At 35.5% G+C, this 19,325-nt stretch overlaps 1 protein-coding gene across 1 annotated transcript in view; it reads left to right on the top strand.

Annotated features, from left to right (window-relative positions):
* Positions 1-18,715, top strand: part of RXFP2 (relaxin family peptide receptor 2) — a 139,727-nt gene extending 121,012 nt beyond the window's left edge. The window contains exons 8-14 of the mRNA XM_072398662.1: positions 1,391-1,462; positions 3,076-3,144; positions 5,759-5,830; positions 7,326-7,555; positions 8,926-9,336; positions 11,530-11,748; positions 14,608-18,715. Coding sequence (XP_072254763.1) covers positions 1,391-1,462; positions 3,076-3,144; positions 5,759-5,830; positions 7,326-7,555; positions 8,926-9,336; positions 11,530-11,748; positions 14,608-14,876 — 1,342 coding nt within the window. The 3' untranslated portion in view covers positions 14,877-18,715. The remainder of the gene's footprint in view (positions 1-1,390; positions 1,463-3,075; positions 3,145-5,758; positions 5,831-7,325; positions 7,556-8,925; positions 9,337-11,529; positions 11,749-14,607) is intronic.
* The last annotated feature ends 610 nt before the right edge of the window (positions 18,716-19,325 follow it).

The following is a 19,325-nucleotide window of genomic DNA, read 5'->3' as shown; positions in this document are numbered from 1 at the left end:
GTTACATTGAAGGTATAATATCCGCTGTTTCAATGTAACTATTTCCCTACCTCACTAGAGCTTGGTGTCAATGCCTTCATTATATGGGTGTTTAAGGGCAGAAGAATGTTACGTTGGCATTATTATTCATTTGTATGTACTGGGAGAAGGTCCCATTTTTTGCTGTCAGTGAGTAAGTGATCCCTATTCATTATTACTCAGTCAAGGTGCTTTCATATACTAAAAAATTTTCTGACCATAGTCTGGCCACTGGAATTCTGGGGCCCATTACAGGCAGGGACATTCTCCCCTGGTATTAGGTCCTAGGACCTCAGTGGCAATATACAATTTTTTGGAATGACTCTCGAATCCCTCCATGATCTGGGTTAATTAAAAACATATTGACCCCAACAAAGTTAACAGTTTTAGGATCTTCCTTAAGAACTTTATTTATTATTATTGAATAAAATGCCAAGGACCAAGGTCTGGCCGGTCCAAGGTCAGGGCAGGGATCAGCAGCTTGCTTGTCCTTTGAAGTTACTTTCAGTTTCACTCTGCACTGCAGCCAGCATCGAGGAGTCAGACAGAGGCACACAGTATCAGGTATCGGTGGGTGTCTTATTTGTGGGGGGTGCTTTATTTTAATTTTGAGCAAAAATGGGGGGGTGTCTTATTTGATGGGGATGTCTTATCAGGGAAACACGCTAAGCACATATTGACTCAAAATCAGTCATTTACAAGAGACCCAGGTATAAAGTAGTACTATGACCTTTCTTCTGGTAAAGGCCTGTTAACAAAACCTACCCCAGCACACCTATTAATCAAAGCTCTATTCAATTTAATAAAAAGATAAAAAAAAGATGAAATGTGAGTGTTATCTATAGTATTATGAAGATAACACTGTTACAGACACCCTACTGCCTCCATTTTTAGTAAACACTGTGGTGTGCATCTGAGACAGGTAGGAGTATCCATTTGAGGATGGGTAGAAGTACCTATTGGAGAGTGGGTAAAGATACCTAGTGAAGAGTGGGTAGAGGTATTCATCATAAAACAGGTGGGAGTATATATCAGAGAGCAGACAGATTTTACTCAGAGAGTGAGTAAAAATATCAATCAAAAATCAGGTAGAGCTATCCATCGGAAAGCGGGTGGCAGTATCCACAGTCTGCAGTACCTTGATCCCTAAGTATTGAAGCCAATATAAAGAAGACATATTTGAAACATATATCTTACTTAGCCAAATCTTAGTTCATTTTCACAAGCTCAAGAAAAAAAAAAAGCTTTCCTATCTGTTTGAAAGTGCTAAATTATATGTGATAATAAATAAAACATTAATAATACAATTTAGCAAACTGAACACTTGAATGGTTTTTAAAATAGCTCTTTTATTTTTACTTGTTACTTCTAGAGATTTGTCCAATAATTTAATCACAGAAGTGCCGCTCTCTAGCTTTAAGGAGCTTAAACATTTGCAAAAACTGTAAGTGAAAATAATACTCTTTCATTGTTACATATTACCGATTTATTGTGAATCTATTGCAAGACGACAGTATAATAAATAATGCTTATAGTAGAAATAAACGCTCCAATGCTTTAGAACAAGGGATGGAGCCATCTTAGCCTCTAGTTGGATCTGCACATGTGATCAGCTATGACACCAGTACTTTAATGGCTTGAAAGTTTTGTTCCAACGTCAGAACACTGGCAGCTATCACTGTTATCATTAGAGGCTAGGATGGCACTAGATGGCTCCATGGTCCAACCCTCCAAAGCATTAGAGAGTTTATTTCTTCTCTCCTAACTTCGCTTGTGTCTTGAATATATTTTTTTTTGGAAACAGTTAAATAAATTGGTTAAGCGCTTTTTAACATTTATATTTGTCATTGCCAGTTTATAAGTTCTGTAAAAAGAAGTCATCAATTTCTGTGACTGTAGCTTAAATCACCACTTGTATTGATCTGATTTCCTCAGGTACTACATTTGCAATAAAACACTAATTTAGGTTTATTGCAAATGCCTAGTTTGATTTAAGGAGATTTAAAATATTACACTTGGAACCGTAGACCAAACTTTTTAAAAAAATAGAGAAGCATAGGGATCTCTTGGTATATTTGCAGTGTGTGTCCCTTGTTAAGGAAATCTACTTTCATGTCTTGTAACAGTCATTACATTGATAGACCTAACAAAAACATTAATCAAATTAATGAATTTCAGTCTGCTCTTTCTTGATAATAGATTCCTTTTAAATTGCACTTAAAACTGAACTCGGGGCACAAAAACTATAGTTTAAATACATTCCATAGCCACAAAGAATATTAATCCTCTTTGTGTCACCAAATGCCTTACTCAAATATTTCCTTATAAATGAGTGCTGATACCATCACTGTACTGCACATAGCCTTTTTTGGATTGAAGCAATTCCACCCACCACAGACTGCCTGCAGAAATGTACAGGAAGGGGAGGATACAAGACCTGGTCTTGTTTCCACCCCAGTGACCAATCTGCACAGTGGTGAAATCACTGTATTACTACACAGATAAAAATACACAAAGCAGATAGAAAGAAGAACACCATTGTCTTTAGTATTTAGACAATAATTGAATATTGCAGAGTTCAGTTTTAACCTCCCTAGCAGTAACCCCGAGTGTGACTCGGGTTAGAAAAAAAATGCTAAAAGCGGTAACCCCAAGTCACACTCAGGGTAGGTAAACCTATGGAAGGTAATAGTAAATACAGCCTTATCTGATCCACTGGCGTCCCATGCCATCCATCGATGCAATCTCCGTCTTCTTCCTTCTTCCGGCCGGCTTCTGCACCCGATGAGTCACCGGGGAGTTCCCAGTGACGTTGGTGCATGTCTACGTTGCAAGCGGGGCGGGAAATTCAAAATCCATTTGTATTGCATTCAATACAAAATAACTGTATTGAATGCAATACATTGGATTTATATGTGTAAAAGCAGTTATATATATATATATATATGAAATTATCTAAATAAATACTATTTATCACTAGCTGTAGTTTATGTAGTTTTTGTGCAGGAATTGGTTTTACAGAATGCTTACAGCTTTGTTTTATTTATTTTTTTGCAGTAATCTCAGTTGTAACCCATTATCACTCCATACTGAACAGTTTGAAACACTACCACATCTTCAGTCACTGTAAGTAATAATTTGGGGTTGCAGTTGATATGGTTTAGGTTCCGTAGTTTGCCCAAATCATAAAGTCTGCTGACTACCTGAATGACCAGGTTTTTCAATCACCTAATTTTTTCTCCGTTGATGGCATGGACGATGTTCCAAGATGACAATGCCAGGATTCATAGAGGTCACATGAGCTTTGAAACCATTGAGAATCTTTAGGATGTGCACATTATGTAGCAGTCTGACTCTTCCATTATCAAAGCAAGATTTTGTCAAAAAATAACACAATACTTGGTGAAAATAAAGATTGGGGCACTGATATGCTCAATGAAATTATACTACAGTAAATGCATGTTGTAATCAGAGCTAGGGGGGATCAACAAAATATTGGAGTAAGTGACTTTTTTTGGCCAGGCAGTGCCTATCTCAGCATTTTAGTGCACTGGTGTTTTTGTTCAGGTTATGCGTATTTATGTCCAATCCCCATGGACTAGAGACAGCACTGGATGTTCTGGTTACACTTCCCTAGGAATACATTGAGGATGGTCTTGGAGAGATGAAACATTCACACAAACAACCAATGTCCCAGTAAATGTACAGCAATAAAATACGCCTTTTCTTTTGTTAACCTTTTGTAAGGAATTATGTCATTCTGTTTTGCAAACTATGGGCCTGATCCAGCAGACCCGGAATGGATTTGATCGAGGACTGAAAACATTTTCCAAATTGGATATGATTTTATGAAATCCACTCCAGATATGCTGTATCATACAGGTTCACCCATGCTAGTCAATCTTCTCCATTCTTAGGGAGCTTTAATAAATCAGGCTGTATATCTTTCTTTGTCCTGACTGATCTTGGTAGATGATGACATTTTTAGGTCATGCACATCATGTGGTCCTTGGGACAAAACTTACATTAGAGGCACAACTAGAAGTGTATGGGTTACCAGTTAAAATTTACAAGCAAATACCTTAGACAGTGCTTGAAATGTATGTAAGTGTAGGAATTAAAGCCCAACCAAACCCAAAAATGAAACAAATCAAAAGTAATCTCTTGGAGCAATCATGTTGATTAGTGCAAAATATATGTTATAGCTGTTAAGTTATACCTTTCTTGATTTTCTTTATTAAAATTCCCAGCTTTGTTTGGCTGCAGCAATCCACTCCTGTACCAGGTTGAGTTCCTACGATTGCTCATAAACCTACTATCTGGGAATACAAGTCCTGCCTCCAATGTAATGCTGGCAGGTTGAGAAAAGCATTCTGGTATCTATTGTTCTTCCTACTTTGTATATATTGTGGTTACATCTGATTGCTTCTTCACTGGCTGGATTCAGGTATTAGAGGAAATAGCTATAATGCATTGTGCAGACACATCTGGTCCCTAAAACAATTTTTTTTCAATTACTTTGCTTCTATATACTGTTTGTATTCACTTATCAACCTGATTGCTGTTACAATTTTGTTCAGTTTTAGATTTATTTGGGCTTTCTGTAAAAGAGGACAGCATGTTTTTTCCATTTATGAATAACGTGGAACTAATTCTAAACAGTCTTGACATACAAAATACAGCAGCCAATGTCTGCAATTATGTGCAAAGTCTGACAAGTCTTATGAAGATTGGTTAGGTGTAAAAATCTGCTTACAACCCACTGTGGTATAACATATTGAGGCATATTCAGTCTCTGTTAGTTGGTGTCACCCAAATAAATTAAGACAACTTATTGAAGCTCCTAGCAGCCCCACGTACACAATTAGACATTGGTAATCATCTTGAAAATGTCAGAGATGCATGATGGCAAGGTCGTTTTTGTAAAGATAAATTACTGCAGTATGCTGACTGATGTAATCTCTGTCTCTTTATTACTAATATATATATATATATATATATATATATATATATATATATATATATATATAACTAATTTTTTACCTTAAAACTTCACTTCTCTACAACCCAGCAAGAAAAAGTTAGAGCTCTTGTCAAGTTTGTATTGCTGTCTGGGTCCTATTAGGGAGATATTCTCTCACTTCTTTTTGAAACAGAGAATGTAAAGGTTATGTCTGTGTTGACAATATTTCCAATGTGTCTGTGACAACCAAATTCTAAGTTCATTGTACAAGTGTCATAAGGGCAGAAGAATAAGGAATAGTTCCACAGTTGCTGTCACAGATAGAAAATGAATGTTAATGCCTACTCTAGGGAATTGAAAATGTAACCTTTCTATTAGGGTGCTGCAAGCATGAGTGTGTAAAGTACCAGTTCCAGTGAATTGTACTTACCTTATCCCCCACTCCCACAGGCTCCTTTCCTTGTGCAAGTGGTTCCTTGAAGCCCTCTTTATAAGCTATTGTGCTGTTTCATCATCCATATTGCGGCACCAATAGTCCTATTTACTAATGGATTAATGACGGGAAAGGGGGTCAAAGAAACATGTCCTTAATGAAATGTGATTTGTAACCCATTACCAATTATTTAAGTTAGTTACAAAGCCCCTGAATATAGTATTTTCAACAAAATTACTACAAAGGCATAATTATTGTATGTCACTTTTTCATGTCATCCTTATTCTAAATGTATCATAAAATATTAACATTTAACTGAATGTACATTTTCCCCATTTTTTTAGAGCTCTGGAAAAAATAGAAATTCCAAATATAAGCACTAGGATGTTCCAGCCAATGAAGAATCTGTCTCACATGTATGTATGTTTCATAAGACACAGCAACCTATTACCACAAACACTGATTATGTATATTTTAGACTTACTCTTCCTGCCACTTATGTTTCTCCATAAGATAGGCCACCAGGTATAACTATTGGCTAATAATAAGCAGGAAGCAATGGGGCTTCAGGGATCAGAACCATAATACTTTATTGAATATTATTAACAGAACCATTAAACAAATTCAAACTTATTTACATAAATTAGATTACAAACTTTATTTCACATTAAAATCTTGAAAAACAAGAATAAGAACAAAGAATCTCTTAAAAACAAGAATAAGAAAAAATACAGTAAGCCTGATTTTTTAAAGCTCTTCAGGGCTGGAGAGGATACACTTACTTCAGTGAAGCTGGGTGATCCAAACAGATACCATTTGTGGAACATGTCGAATACAAATTGAGACAATGGTTCACTGAAGAAAGTGTATCTTCTCCATCCTTGAAGAGCTTTAATAAAGCAGGTCCAGTGTCTCAATTTGTATTTGACGCGTTTCACAGATGGTGTTTGATTCTTCATTTAATTGCTTGGGTTTTCTCCTACATCCAAAAAGCAGAATAGTAGGTTAATTGGCTTTAAAAAAAAATAGCATTAGACCAAAAAATAGTAAAAGACATTGGTCCTGATTTATTAAAGCACTTCAAGGCTGGAGAAGATACACTTTTATCAAGTGAAGCTAGGTTATCCAGCAAACTTGGAATGGATCTGGTCCAGGATTGAAAACATTTGCTAACAAATAGCAAATGACTTTGTAGAAATCCATTCCAGTTTTGCTGGATAACCCAGATTCACTGTGGAAAGTGTATCATCTCCAGCCTTGAAGAGCTTTAATAAACCAGGGCCATTAAGTTTTGAGCTCTTCTGAGGAACAATCAGTGACATGACTATATATTCTGTACAAAGCTGCATGTCATGTTGACCCTATATAATTCCAAGATATTAGTTTTCCTTCTTTCTTTGTTCATTCATTCAAACAATTGTATAATCAACTTACCTTGTGTGTGAAGTTTGCTTTTTTAATGATTTAAGTAAGCCAATAAAGGATATCACTCCTTTAAACTTCAAACCTGTCACAATAATTGATGGTTAACATGGCACAAAATGTACATTTACAAACAAAACTAAATGTAATCATGTGTTACAGCATCCAGGTACTTGCTGGCATTCTATCAATCCAGGTCACATTTTTTAATTTTAGTTGAGAAATCTTATTCACTAAATAGGAATAAATATAAAAGATACAAAGATAATATATTAACCAATCTTAGTAGTTTTAAAATTACACTTACCAAATATCACTAAATTTACAATTTGACACTGAAAGTCAAACCAGAATTTACAGCTCATCTTTACAGATTTAAACTATTACAGCTCTTGTGTACTATTCTTTCACACATTTTGCATTTATTGTTTTCATTTAATAAACAAAGCAAGAATCATTTTTAAAAGTGTTTTATTTTTTATTTTTAAGATACTTTAAAAAATTTAGATATTGTTCATATGCACCTCACGTGCGGATATGTACACCACTTACAGACGGTATCTCATCATTTGAAAACCTCCTGGCCAACACCATCCTCCGGGTCTTTGTCTGGGTGATAGCCTGCATTACCTGCTTTGGAAACATCTTTGTCATCGGAATGCGGTCATTTATTCAGTCAGAAAACAAGACTCATACTATGTCCATAAAGATCTTGTGCTGTAAGTAGACACTTTTTCATATTGAGAGAATTGATGTCCTGAATGTATAAAATTGGTAATCTGTAGCTTTATTTAAGAAGTCATAGGCTGCCATATTAAGGAGGACTACTTGTCATATATAAAAGCGTACCTAAACTCAACATCTTTACTTTACATAAAAGGGTAGACAACCCTTCTAAATAAAGTAAAAATGTTGTTGTTTTTTTTAAAAAAGAAACGGTGCAGTACCGCCCCTTTATCGCGTGACATAGGTAACATTGAATAAAGATAAGAAGAAGACATAAGAGAAGACAGAAGATGATGGCACCCGGCTCTTCCTCCGTGCCGCAACAAAGAGGAATTCAAGGACTACGTGGGACCAGGAATAAATGTAAGTATCATTTTTTTTTTGTTTTTCGTTTTGTCCCACTTCAAAGTATACCCATGGACAAAAGCAAAATTACTAGTTTTACCTAGACAGTACACTTTTTTTTGAGAAAATTTTTTGTCAATTAATCCAGTAAATCAATTTTTTTTACACTTGCGACCTGCCAAGCTGTGCAACCAAAAGGACAGCAGAAGGGTTAGGACAATCAATAATAAACCTGCAAGGCTGTTTACAAAGGTCAGCTTTTATTCATATGACTTAAACTTTCTTTACAAAAGAAAAAAAAAGCTGAACTTAAAAGTATATTCCCAACTAGGAATATCCTGCCCACAGGGTAATAATCCTTCTGTTTGATTTCACTGCACTGTTGTGATCTTATTACAGAAAGGTCAAGAAATGATGGGTTGGCACAATCAACAAGTATTAAAACTATGCTGTGGTAGAACTAAGCCTTAAAAAATTGGGATAGGCTATGTACCTGCAATCTTCATCATGTACCCTGTGCTGTACATATAATCCTTGCATAGATAGTTTCTGGGAATGGATGAACTCCTGTGCACATGAGCACAATATACATTCGTACATACAGGACTTGCCAGTGCTGCATCTGAAGCAATGATGGTTGCTTTTATCAGGTTTTTGCAAAAAAGTGGACACCCATAGTCAGTGTATTTCTCTCAGTACAGATTGCCTTTAAAACTCGGTGGAGCCCCTATAGCTGTATTTACTGTGTCCTTTGATCCCCTCCCTTTTTATATGTCTTTCTTTGTTTTATACAATGTTCTATAAATGTTGCTATGTTGTTTTCTATTTCAGCTAAAACTTCATTTTCCCTTTTTTTTGTATACTGATTGAAGTGTGTGTCTTTTCTTAGAAAATGACTTAAAAACAGATTTACCCATAAAATTAGGTGGAGAATATACAGTATATAATGGTATCAACAAGTCGCCTACATTAGATGTTAGGCAGTACAAAAAAACTTACACTTCTTTTTTCCCAACAGGTGCTGACTGTCTGATGGGTGTCTATCTGTTTTTCATTGGAGTGTTTGATGTTAAGTACCGGGGACAGTATAAAAAGTATGCCCTTCTATGGATGGAAAGTCTCCAATGTAGAAGCCTTGGATTTTTAGCCATGCTTTCCACAGAAGTCTCTGTTTTGCTTTTGACCTATTTGACGTTGGAGAAGTACTTAGCGATTGTATTTCCATTCAGCAATATTCGTCCGGGCCGACGGCAGACACTCATAACTTTGATGACGATTTGGGTCATTGGATTCATAATTGCTGTAATTCCGTTCTGGAATGAAGACTTTTTTGGAAATTACTATGGAAAAAATGGGGTTTGTTTCCCTTTGTATCCTGATCAAACAGAAGAGGCTGGTGGCAAGGGATATTCTTTGGGAATATTTCTAGGTGACTTACATTTTCAATTGAAATAGATTTCTTCCCTGTGAGGTTAAAGGATATTGGGGCTGATATAATAAATTCATTTTGGCTGTTCATATACATAGGTGAATTATGACTTTGCTTAGTGAATGTGATTAAAGTTCACTTTTAATGAATACCCAATCATGTGCAAGGAAATCCTGAAAAAAGGGTTTTTATCTTGTACATAATTGGATGATCATTTACTAAAGCTACGTACACACGTCAGATTTTTATCGCCCGATAATCGGCATCGGCCAATTATTGGGCGAAAATCTGCCGTGTGTACAGTCGGTGTCGTCCATCGTCCGGACGACCGACCTGCCGGATCCACGGACGATGGACGACAGCCGATCCTAATGAAAGGGAAGGGGAGAGCGCGCAGCAGGGTGCCGCTCCGTCGCTCTCCCCCTCCCCTCTCCATAGAGCATGAACGGTGCTGTGTGTACAGCACCGTTCATGCATCGTGCACTCCCTTGTCGCTGGAAAGGATCGTGAAAGATCCTTTCCAACGACAAAAATTGCACGTGTGTACGCAGCTTAAGTTTAGTGATACATCACTTGCAAGGGGGTACTTCACTTTGCCATGTACATAGCCTATAATCCTTTAGCAAATCAACCCCATTCTGTCCACAGGAAATGAAAGGGTAGTAATACAACAATTTCTAACTAGAACATAAGAAAATCCTGTTAGCCTGATGGTACCCAGTGGTGTGTAACAATTAATTCATTTCTAATACATTTCTAGCTAAGTATGATTATTTTTATTAGTTACTGACTCATTTACCCTCCAGAGATTAATATTTTAGATAATGTAAAAAATGGCATTTGGTGGCAGATTGTTGATGATGCTCACTGTAGAGCAATGTTTCTCAACCTCTTTAACATATGAGAACCCCTTGAAATAACTTTCAGGTCTTTAGGGAACCCCTTCTATAATTACAGAACATTAGCTCCCAGTACATTATTGTGGTGGTCAGTGAGAAAAATTCCCTTTTACATTGCTGACCAGTAGGAAGTCACCCTTCTAGAGCCAAAAAGATCATTGGTGTCAGTTAAACTGACCTGATATTAACAATTCACTGAATTCTCAAGAAACCCTATCAACCTCTGGAACCATGGAACCCTGGTTGAGAAACACCATAGTAAAGGTTGGTCATAAGTGCATATCAATATACACCACAACATGTATAAAAGAATGAGAGAGGGACTGCCATGTAAAAGATTGGCTGCCCAGTCAAGAGTACTATATTAAAAGAACAGAACTTCTGAGAATGCCCTTTCAGAATGCTATATTCTGCTATAATCCTACCCTAAAAAAGAGGAAATAGAGCTCTTGACAATAGTGTCAGTGCAATAAACGGTATTATTGCTGATTTCATTATGGCTACAATCCCCAAAAGTAGCATCCACAGTGCTGTGCAGACTTCCTAACAATGCTATAGCCAGTCAACCAACTAATAAGGCTGATTTACTGAAGAAGCTGGGAATGTTCACACAATATAAGATAGAACATTTTTGAGTCTTTTATCCAATCGTGCTTGATTTACTAAGATTATCTTGGACTGCACAAGATAAAAAATCATGAGTGAATGATTTCTTCAATAGATTTCTTCAAATTTTTATTAGATACCAAATTATTTTAATACTTAATCAAGTTAGAGTTTATAAAAGTGAGAATTTCTGAAAGTATAAATACATTACAGTTGTGTGCATTCACCCACAATAGATAAAGTGAGTGAATAGGAATTTGCCTTTTTTTACATGATTGGATAATTGTAAAAATTAATATTTATTCTATTTATCTTGTTAACATTCTTAAATGATTTAGTTAATCTTCTTTGAATTATAATCATGGGAAGCAGTCACTTCTTCGATGAATATTAATGGGAAGCAGTCAAGTCTGAGCTTCTCAGGGGTAATAGCGATCAGGGGAGGTTGTTACCACTTTTATTATTCTTGCTACATCACTTGGTGGTGAAGTCCAGGGGATGTTATTACCAATAGTTATTCTTGCTATATCGCTTGAAGCAACCATATGTTGATACAATCAATTGATTTTATTGTTGACTGCTAGTTTGAATATTACTATTTGATTATTACAGAAATAAAAATATACAGAAAACAACTTATACTAGTTCAATAATTCCTTTTTTTTCTGTTGATATTTTTTTCTTATAGGAGTTAACCTGGTGGCCTTTATTATTATAGTCTTCTCCTATGTCAGCATGTTCTGCTCCATACAGAAGACAGCTCTGCAGACATCAGATATAAGAAATCACCTTCACACAGATGTTGCTGTAGCCAACAGATTTTTCTTCATAGTATTTTCAGATGCAGTGTGTTGGATTCCTGTTTTTCTTTTGAAAATTCTTTCCCTGTTCCGTGTGGAAATCCCAGGTATATGCAATATAACCAAATTTTGCTTTACTTAACAGAAAAACTTACAAATGTTGCCTAGGTTCATGCTGATCCATTTATATTCACAAACAATATGTATACCAAAATATACTCATTCGGGTATCTCTGTATCTGTAGAAAAGCTTTGAAATTGTTTCTGTGATAACTTTTGCATTTGATCATTAGTGAGGACATGATTTATTATCCTGATTGACAAGCTCTACACTGCAAGCTGAGAGATAAATGTGAAATGAAGAGCAGACTGTGTATATGTACAAATATATTTCTTGCCCTTCTCTTTCTGCTATATTGAAAATAGGTATACAGTATAATTTGTCAGGTTAATTATAGTGGACCATTATTATTTGTCCTTGATCATACACCACACACCACTTACAACCTTAAGGTGCTAAAGATGAAGGGGCTATTATTCGTTTACATTGATTCATTCACCATTCAAAGCCTTACATGGTCATTACTTTGAAAAATCTTAATAGCACACAGGAAATTTATGTTTGTAGCATATCCACAAAATAAGCAATTGGTTATTAGCAATAAACCGGTTAGTTCTTGCAATATTGAATTGATGAAGTATTACACCAGTGACTAAGACTGACAAAAATAAAACTCTAATATGTTTATTGGTTTTCAGAAACATGGTAACAGAAATATCTTAAGGGCAAAGTGTGGAAAAAAAAGGGGGGGACAGGGAGCAGTAACAAACAAACATATAGAACTAGCCTGTTCCCCAGACAATCATATAATGATTGCCAAAATTAACAAAGATACTGCCAAATGATTTGATACCCATGATGATCAGGAAGTTCATGGATTATATACATTGTGTGATGAAGAGAAGAATAGAGCAGGGGAAAGGAAAAGATCCAGGGAAAGGGGTGTTTGGGGCAAAAAGATGAAACTAAAGCTAGGTACACACATGCAATAATTGTCATTAGAAAACAAACGACTTATGACAGATCAACGATTATGCACAATTATTTTGAACGATAGTATTGTGCACAATTCTGTACATGCTGTAACGATATGATCGTTCAAATATAATCCAAAATAATGTACACACGCTAGATAGGATCGTTTGAACGATGCCGGAAGTGACATGTAAAGGAGAAAGTATACTGCAGAACAATCCACGATTACTGAACGACCGTACACACAATAGATTGTGAACAATTGTCACCGAATTAGATCCGCCAGGACGGTCGTTCGTTTCCAGCAATATTCCTCGTTCATTGGCGATGTTGTGGACTTTTTTTGTTAGCGATTATTGAGGGAACGGTCGTTAGTCGTTCGTTTCCAACCGCAATTATTGCAGGTGTGTACGTAGCGGAGGAAAGGGAGGAAAGAGATTAAAAAAGGGAAATAGGGGTGCCCCCTTTAGGTAATCATGAATCTACAAAATATTAAATTTACAAATCCCAGGTTTTATGAAAGGTAATGAGTTTATTGTTAAGGGTGCATGAGAATGTATAACTTACTATGATCCAGTTTAGCTTTTGATTGATGAAGTCTAGGATGATGGTAGAGGACTTTCAATGTCTCAGTATTATGAAGCAGGCCGATAAAAAATATAAAAGAGATTTAGCTGTAATAAATATGTGGACCGAGGTCTTTCTTAAGATAAAGTGCACTTTCTGGTGATTTGGAGAGATGTAATTTAGAGACAGAAAAAATGATTGAATATCCTTTTCCACAATCTGCTTGCCCTATTGCATTGCCACTAAGTAGGAACTACTATCCAGACTTCACCACATTCCCGAAAATACTATAAAGACCTGAGGATTGAGCTTGTGGAGTCTGGATGGGACCATGGACCATGGATTTGTAATTTGCTTAACACAGAAGTCTTAAGGGTAGTTCCTGACCAAGTGCAAACTGTGCGAACATGTTTCAGCTTACCCATCCATAGATGTGGGTGGCTGCAATAATTTTCTTTTTTTCATTTTTTTTTTTATCTGGACATTCTGCTAGAAACACAGCTCTTGTGACGTGATGACAACACCCATACACCAAGTTATATTTGTGGAATGGCAATGGAGTACTGCAGACCCCCCCCCCCCCCCAACACACACACACACATACACAATCCTCCCCTCCATATCATAGGTGGAGGTATTTTGTAGCTTCTAGAAATGCAACACAGGCCGAGTGCACAGGAGGTTATAAGCTTCTTGGATTTCATTGAACAAATAGAACAAAATGCTTTGATCTGTCACTGTTGTCATAATGTATCATCCCTGCAGCCAATTATTAGTGATACACAGGCTGGCTGCTTAAAAAAGGGGATCCAAGAAAGTGTCAGATGCTAAAAATCATATGGATGATTGTAGCTCTAGAGAATAAAGATAGACTAAAGATAGGGTCACGTACAACAGAACTAGTAAATATTTTTGCACTTTTACAGGCAACCATTTTTTACTTCTCCTTTTTTAGCGACAGAGTCATTTTAATGTACCTATTCTGGTTCATTAAGTTCTTTAGCAATTAGCTCACAATTGAATTTGTAATTCCTTCACAAACAGGTTGTAAAAGATGGCAAATGATATTTCATAAGTTCAATCTTACTAAACAACCAATCGATCATGATAAATGGTATTTGTGTTCCTAACTATTTAGTGCACACCAAGCAAATCAGAGAACAGATGGTCTGTTTAATAATAAAAATATAATTAGTGAAAGCTACACAAAAAATCCTTTCCTCCAATCCCAGCTTTTGTTCATTTATGAGGAAATATGTTGTTCCATTATTTTCATTCGGCTGTGTAACAAACACATAAATGTTATGTAATTTCACTGTTCCCTGCTTGACTTCAACCTGTTCTCATTTTTTTCTGTTTGTAGGGACTGTAACTTCTTGGATTGTGATATTCATTTTGCCGATTAACAGTGCATTGAACCCTATCCTGTACACATTAACTACGAGTTTTTTTAAAGAGAAGCTCAAACAGCTGCTTCACAGACAGCGCAGAAGATCCTTTTTCAGGAATGAGCGGAAGAGTTTGTCCACGTCGCTGGTATGGAACGAGGAGCCTGTTATCCAACACACCTCCCTTAAACTTGGCTTTCTCCATAAAAAGTCTTCTGGGGAAATAATAATTAAGACTACATGATGAATAAAGAAACTTAACTGGATTATGGCTGAACTTATCACACCTACCTGTATCTCCCTACGAAGGGGAAACCTATGAATGTTTTGGAGGCATTTACATATCCACCTACAACTCTTTTTCAGATGGAAAATAACTTTGATCAAACTGTCTTGGCATCTCCAGATAAGCATTGCCTTTGCTGAAGCCATTTTGCTTTCATCAAACTACCAATGAAGCCATTTTGCTTTTTTCCATATTCGGTTTTGTACATTTTTTATTTTAATATAGCTTGGCCTTGTTTCATAAAATAATTGGAGGACTTTGAAAGGCAGTCCTTTGAGACTCAATAATGTACAGTATATTGACTCTATATTCTTCTTATAGGAGAACACAACTATTTAGAGACCAGCTAAACTGCTTTTTTCACACAGAGCTATTTCTATATTCCATTGTTACATTTTATTATTAAGAAGAAATGTAGTTTTTTGTCATTTTATAAAATAACAAAGAGCAGTATAAGCTAAATGGACAGTGTCAAATCGAGGAATATATACTGTATTTCTGCATATTTGACTGTTTCACATAGCCAGGTGCAAAATCTCAGGAGAACATTAGTGAACTGTAAAAAAAAAAAAAACTCCATATGACCAGCAAACATACCCATCAAGTATGCTTCATATGTATGAAGGTATGGAAAATACTTACTGGGGCAGGAATGGAGTAGAGAACCAATCACCAATAGGCCTTTGTAATAATATCAATCAACACTGCGTGGGGTTCAGATTCTTACAATTGTCCTTTCCTGAATGGACCATTTAAATATATTTTCTCAAGCTAAGAAAGAATGTTTCTTTATGTGAAATATTCTTTTAAAAACAATTATAGAAACTGTCCCTGCTGTAAGTTCTCATTGTACAAAAAATAATAGTTTCTGTCTGTTATTCTGACCTAGTGGCATTAACACTTTGGGATATATTTATGATCAATTTGTTCATCAAAAATCCTTGCTTCATCTTTAGGTTCAAGATTAAAAAAGGAAATGTGTCTAAAACGTAGGGACAAATGTACTTTAACATATTTGAAATATATTTTTTAGTTAAATAAACAAAGTAATACATGGTTTAATACGGGTGCCATTCTCAATTTGTCCTTTAGATGGTGCTAAGTTTATTAGATTCACAATAATTGAAATTTGCATTTATTGTGAACAGAAATAAACATAGTACCATCTATTGGACAAATTTATAACGACCCCCACCTAGTGGAGGGGTCCTTTTCACACCGATGTACATTTTAAACCATCCTTACATTCACTGAAGCCTACCTAATACTGTACAGGTATATATAATAAAGTATGGTCACCCATCTCTAGTTAACTTTTATGTACTTTTTTTGCTTTTTGTTTTTGTGAATCGTTTAGATATACCCCTTCGAGTTACTAATATACAAGAAATAGAATCATTAGAAGTTTTGAATTTTTTTCTGACTCGGTATGACTTTTTTTTCTGACTTGGTATGGGTGGTTAAGAAATAAGTGAAGCCAGAGGATCAGCATAACAGGAAGATAAAATGTCATGTCCGTAGTTTATTTGTATTTTGTGTATTCTATCAATTTAGGCCTAAATAATAACTGGTAAAAATCTATGTGAATACCTAACAAAGTCAGCTTTAGGGTAAAAATTAGGACATGCTGCCATATAATATTAATTTGGAAAGTTCTCAAAGGCGCATGGAAACTTTATGCATTTAGGACAGGATTGTCACTGCAGGGTGCCTGTAAAAATAATAGTAAAAGAGACAAGTGGGTATTGCTCATTGTTTTTGAAATATAAAGGTTTTAGGGTCATTTGGAAGGCAACTGCTAAAGGCCCCACTTCCCCTACTGCTTAAGCTCCTCCCATTGGCATAAATAAGTTTACACTCTATAATGAAAGGGTCCGCCCATTTTTCTTATCACATTTTTAATGAATTTGGGTTGTGAAACATATACATGGTGATGGTCTTTCAATTTTGAGTTATATAGGATGACTGTAGTCTTTAAATGTAACTGTAACAACAACCCTCCCCTCTGGTACATTTTTACTCTTTAGTAGTCTTTAAATGCTTAAAAAAGAGAACTGTATTAATTTACAAAACAAGTATAGCATCCCTTTCCCACTGTTCTAATTCACAATACTAGTTTGATACATTCCATTGCATAGCCCAGCCAGTAATTTTTGTATAGTGGCTCATAAGTGACCTCCTAAAATCATGCTGACAACCTTGGTGAGAAGAAATAGAAAAGGTGAATACTTTCCTGCTGGAAAAGACGCAACCCTTGCTACCTTCAGTGCTGATAACATGAGCAAATGCCTTGACATATACCTATATACTCAAATATAAACCAATCTGAAACCGAGGTAGCTATTTTACCTTAAAAAGAAGACACATGCTTTGACTCAAATAAAACCTAGGGCACAAAATGAGGCCCATATAACTAACATTTAAAACAACAGAAATGCCAATAAGTGTGAATAAATACATCCATGATATGTTATTTTTAAAACATTTCTTTAAAAGAAAAAAAATCACCATCTAAGCATGTTTTGCTCTCTTTTTTTACAGGTTAAAGTATTTTGTACTTTTGAATTAGTAATATTGGGTAATTTGCCCCTAAATGATCTTTTGTGCATGGCTGTTGGTGGCCAATAGATGGAGCGGTATCCTCATCTGTCAAAGCTGAGACAAATGCAGTAACAGGAAATGCCACTAGGTACCACTCAAGTATAAACAGAGATTCTTTTTCTAATAGCATTCTTTAAGGCAAATCTTACCCTTTAATTGGTACGTCTGTAGTCTTTGTTAAAAGCTGTTATAGAGTTAAAACTAGTCTTTCTTCCCCTTCAGCATAAAAAAAAAAATTAAAAAATAAAAAAAAAAGTCTAAATGCATAGATATTTGCTCATGTGTGTAGCACTATGGAAAGCTTATTCTCAAAATTCTCTAGAAAAGAAATGTGTTACAGTTCTATTGTTATTATTTATCAATTTTTAAAAGACTGTTCACATAGTTTATTGGATGTGTCCTGCTTTAAAGAACTGAAGCATGATTGTCATTTAGAGTCAAAATGTATGTTTTCTTGTGACAACTGGACATTGTTTGTCTCTACAACAGAAAACCTCAGAAAACTAAAGCTGCAACAAAAAAAAAAAAAAAAAAAAAAAAAAAAGCTGAATGGGTAGAGTGCAATTTTTTGTCACACATAAATCCAAAACCTAGAATATGCCTTAACCATGGGCTGTCATAGTGAGAGACGTTTCATGAAACTTTTTTTGTGTAACAAGAACAATTCCTTTTTCTTTTTTTTGCTCTGATAGAATTGGACGGGTTGGCACAGGTGATGGGAAAACAACCTAATTTCTTGTGCAAGGCCTAAGAATAAATGAATGTGTTTGAAATTTATAAAAAAAAAGGCCCATACTAGTAAAATCAGCACAGGAGCTTAGTACACAAAATGTAATATCACCATTTTTTTAAGTATACCTAGCTTGTGATGCAGAATGTATTCATGTGCTGGCTGTCCGTGGTGTACATTTCAATGACTATCTCAATTTTTGTAGATGTAGCATTTTTAATTAACATTTATAATTTTGTTTTATTGTATTGGATTACAGTGTGTGTTTAATCCTTTTTACTTTACTGCATGTTGTTTTGCTCCATTTTAATAACTGTCCACTTTGTTATCTGCCTCATATATGTATTCATAATGATTTTTTTCTTTTTGTATGATAAGAATGTTTAAATTAACAATTGCAAATCCCATGGGCTATGTTTTATATCAAAGAGCATTTTCCCAAATCATTAAAGTGGGAAAAACACAATGGTCTGCTAATTTTCTTGTTTTGGTTATGAATCTTTAGGAGGGGATTTTCTTGTTTGAAGAGGTAGAGCGGTGTTAGAGCCATAGAGGAGAGATCATGTAGCAGAATCCTCTCTATGTAGGCACACTACAGATACACACATATATATATATATATATATATATATATATATATATATATATACATACATACATACATATATGTACACATTCACTGTCACTTTATTAGGCACTCCTTGCTGGTACTTGGATGGACCCACTTTTTCCGTAGATCTGTCATAAATCTTGGTGGCATAAATTTAGCAAGGTACTGGAAATATTTCTCTCTAGTTTGAAATAATTTGATCTTTGTGACATGGACCATTATTCTGGTGAAAGCAGTCATATGAAGATGGACATGGTCAGCTACACAACAAGGTAGGTTGTGGCATTTAAATGATGCTCACTTGGTTCCAGGTGGCCCAACGTGTGTTATAAAATATCCCTGACACTATTACCACCCCCACCAGACTAAACTGTTGATATATGGCAGGAAGTATCGGAGCTTTCATGTTGCTGATGCTAATTTTGATTATACCAACCAAGTGTCAAAGCAGAAATTGAAACTTATC

Source organism: Pyxicephalus adspersus, chromosome 1 (assembly GCF_032062135.1).
Source record: "Pyxicephalus adspersus chromosome 1, UCB_Pads_2.0, whole genome shotgun sequence".
In the NCBI taxonomy this organism is placed as follows: Eukaryota; Metazoa; Chordata; class Amphibia; order Anura; family Pyxicephalidae; genus Pyxicephalus; species Pyxicephalus adspersus.
The sequence above is the reverse complement of the archived record's forward strand: the minus strand, read 5'-3'. Positions and strand labels throughout refer to the sequence as shown.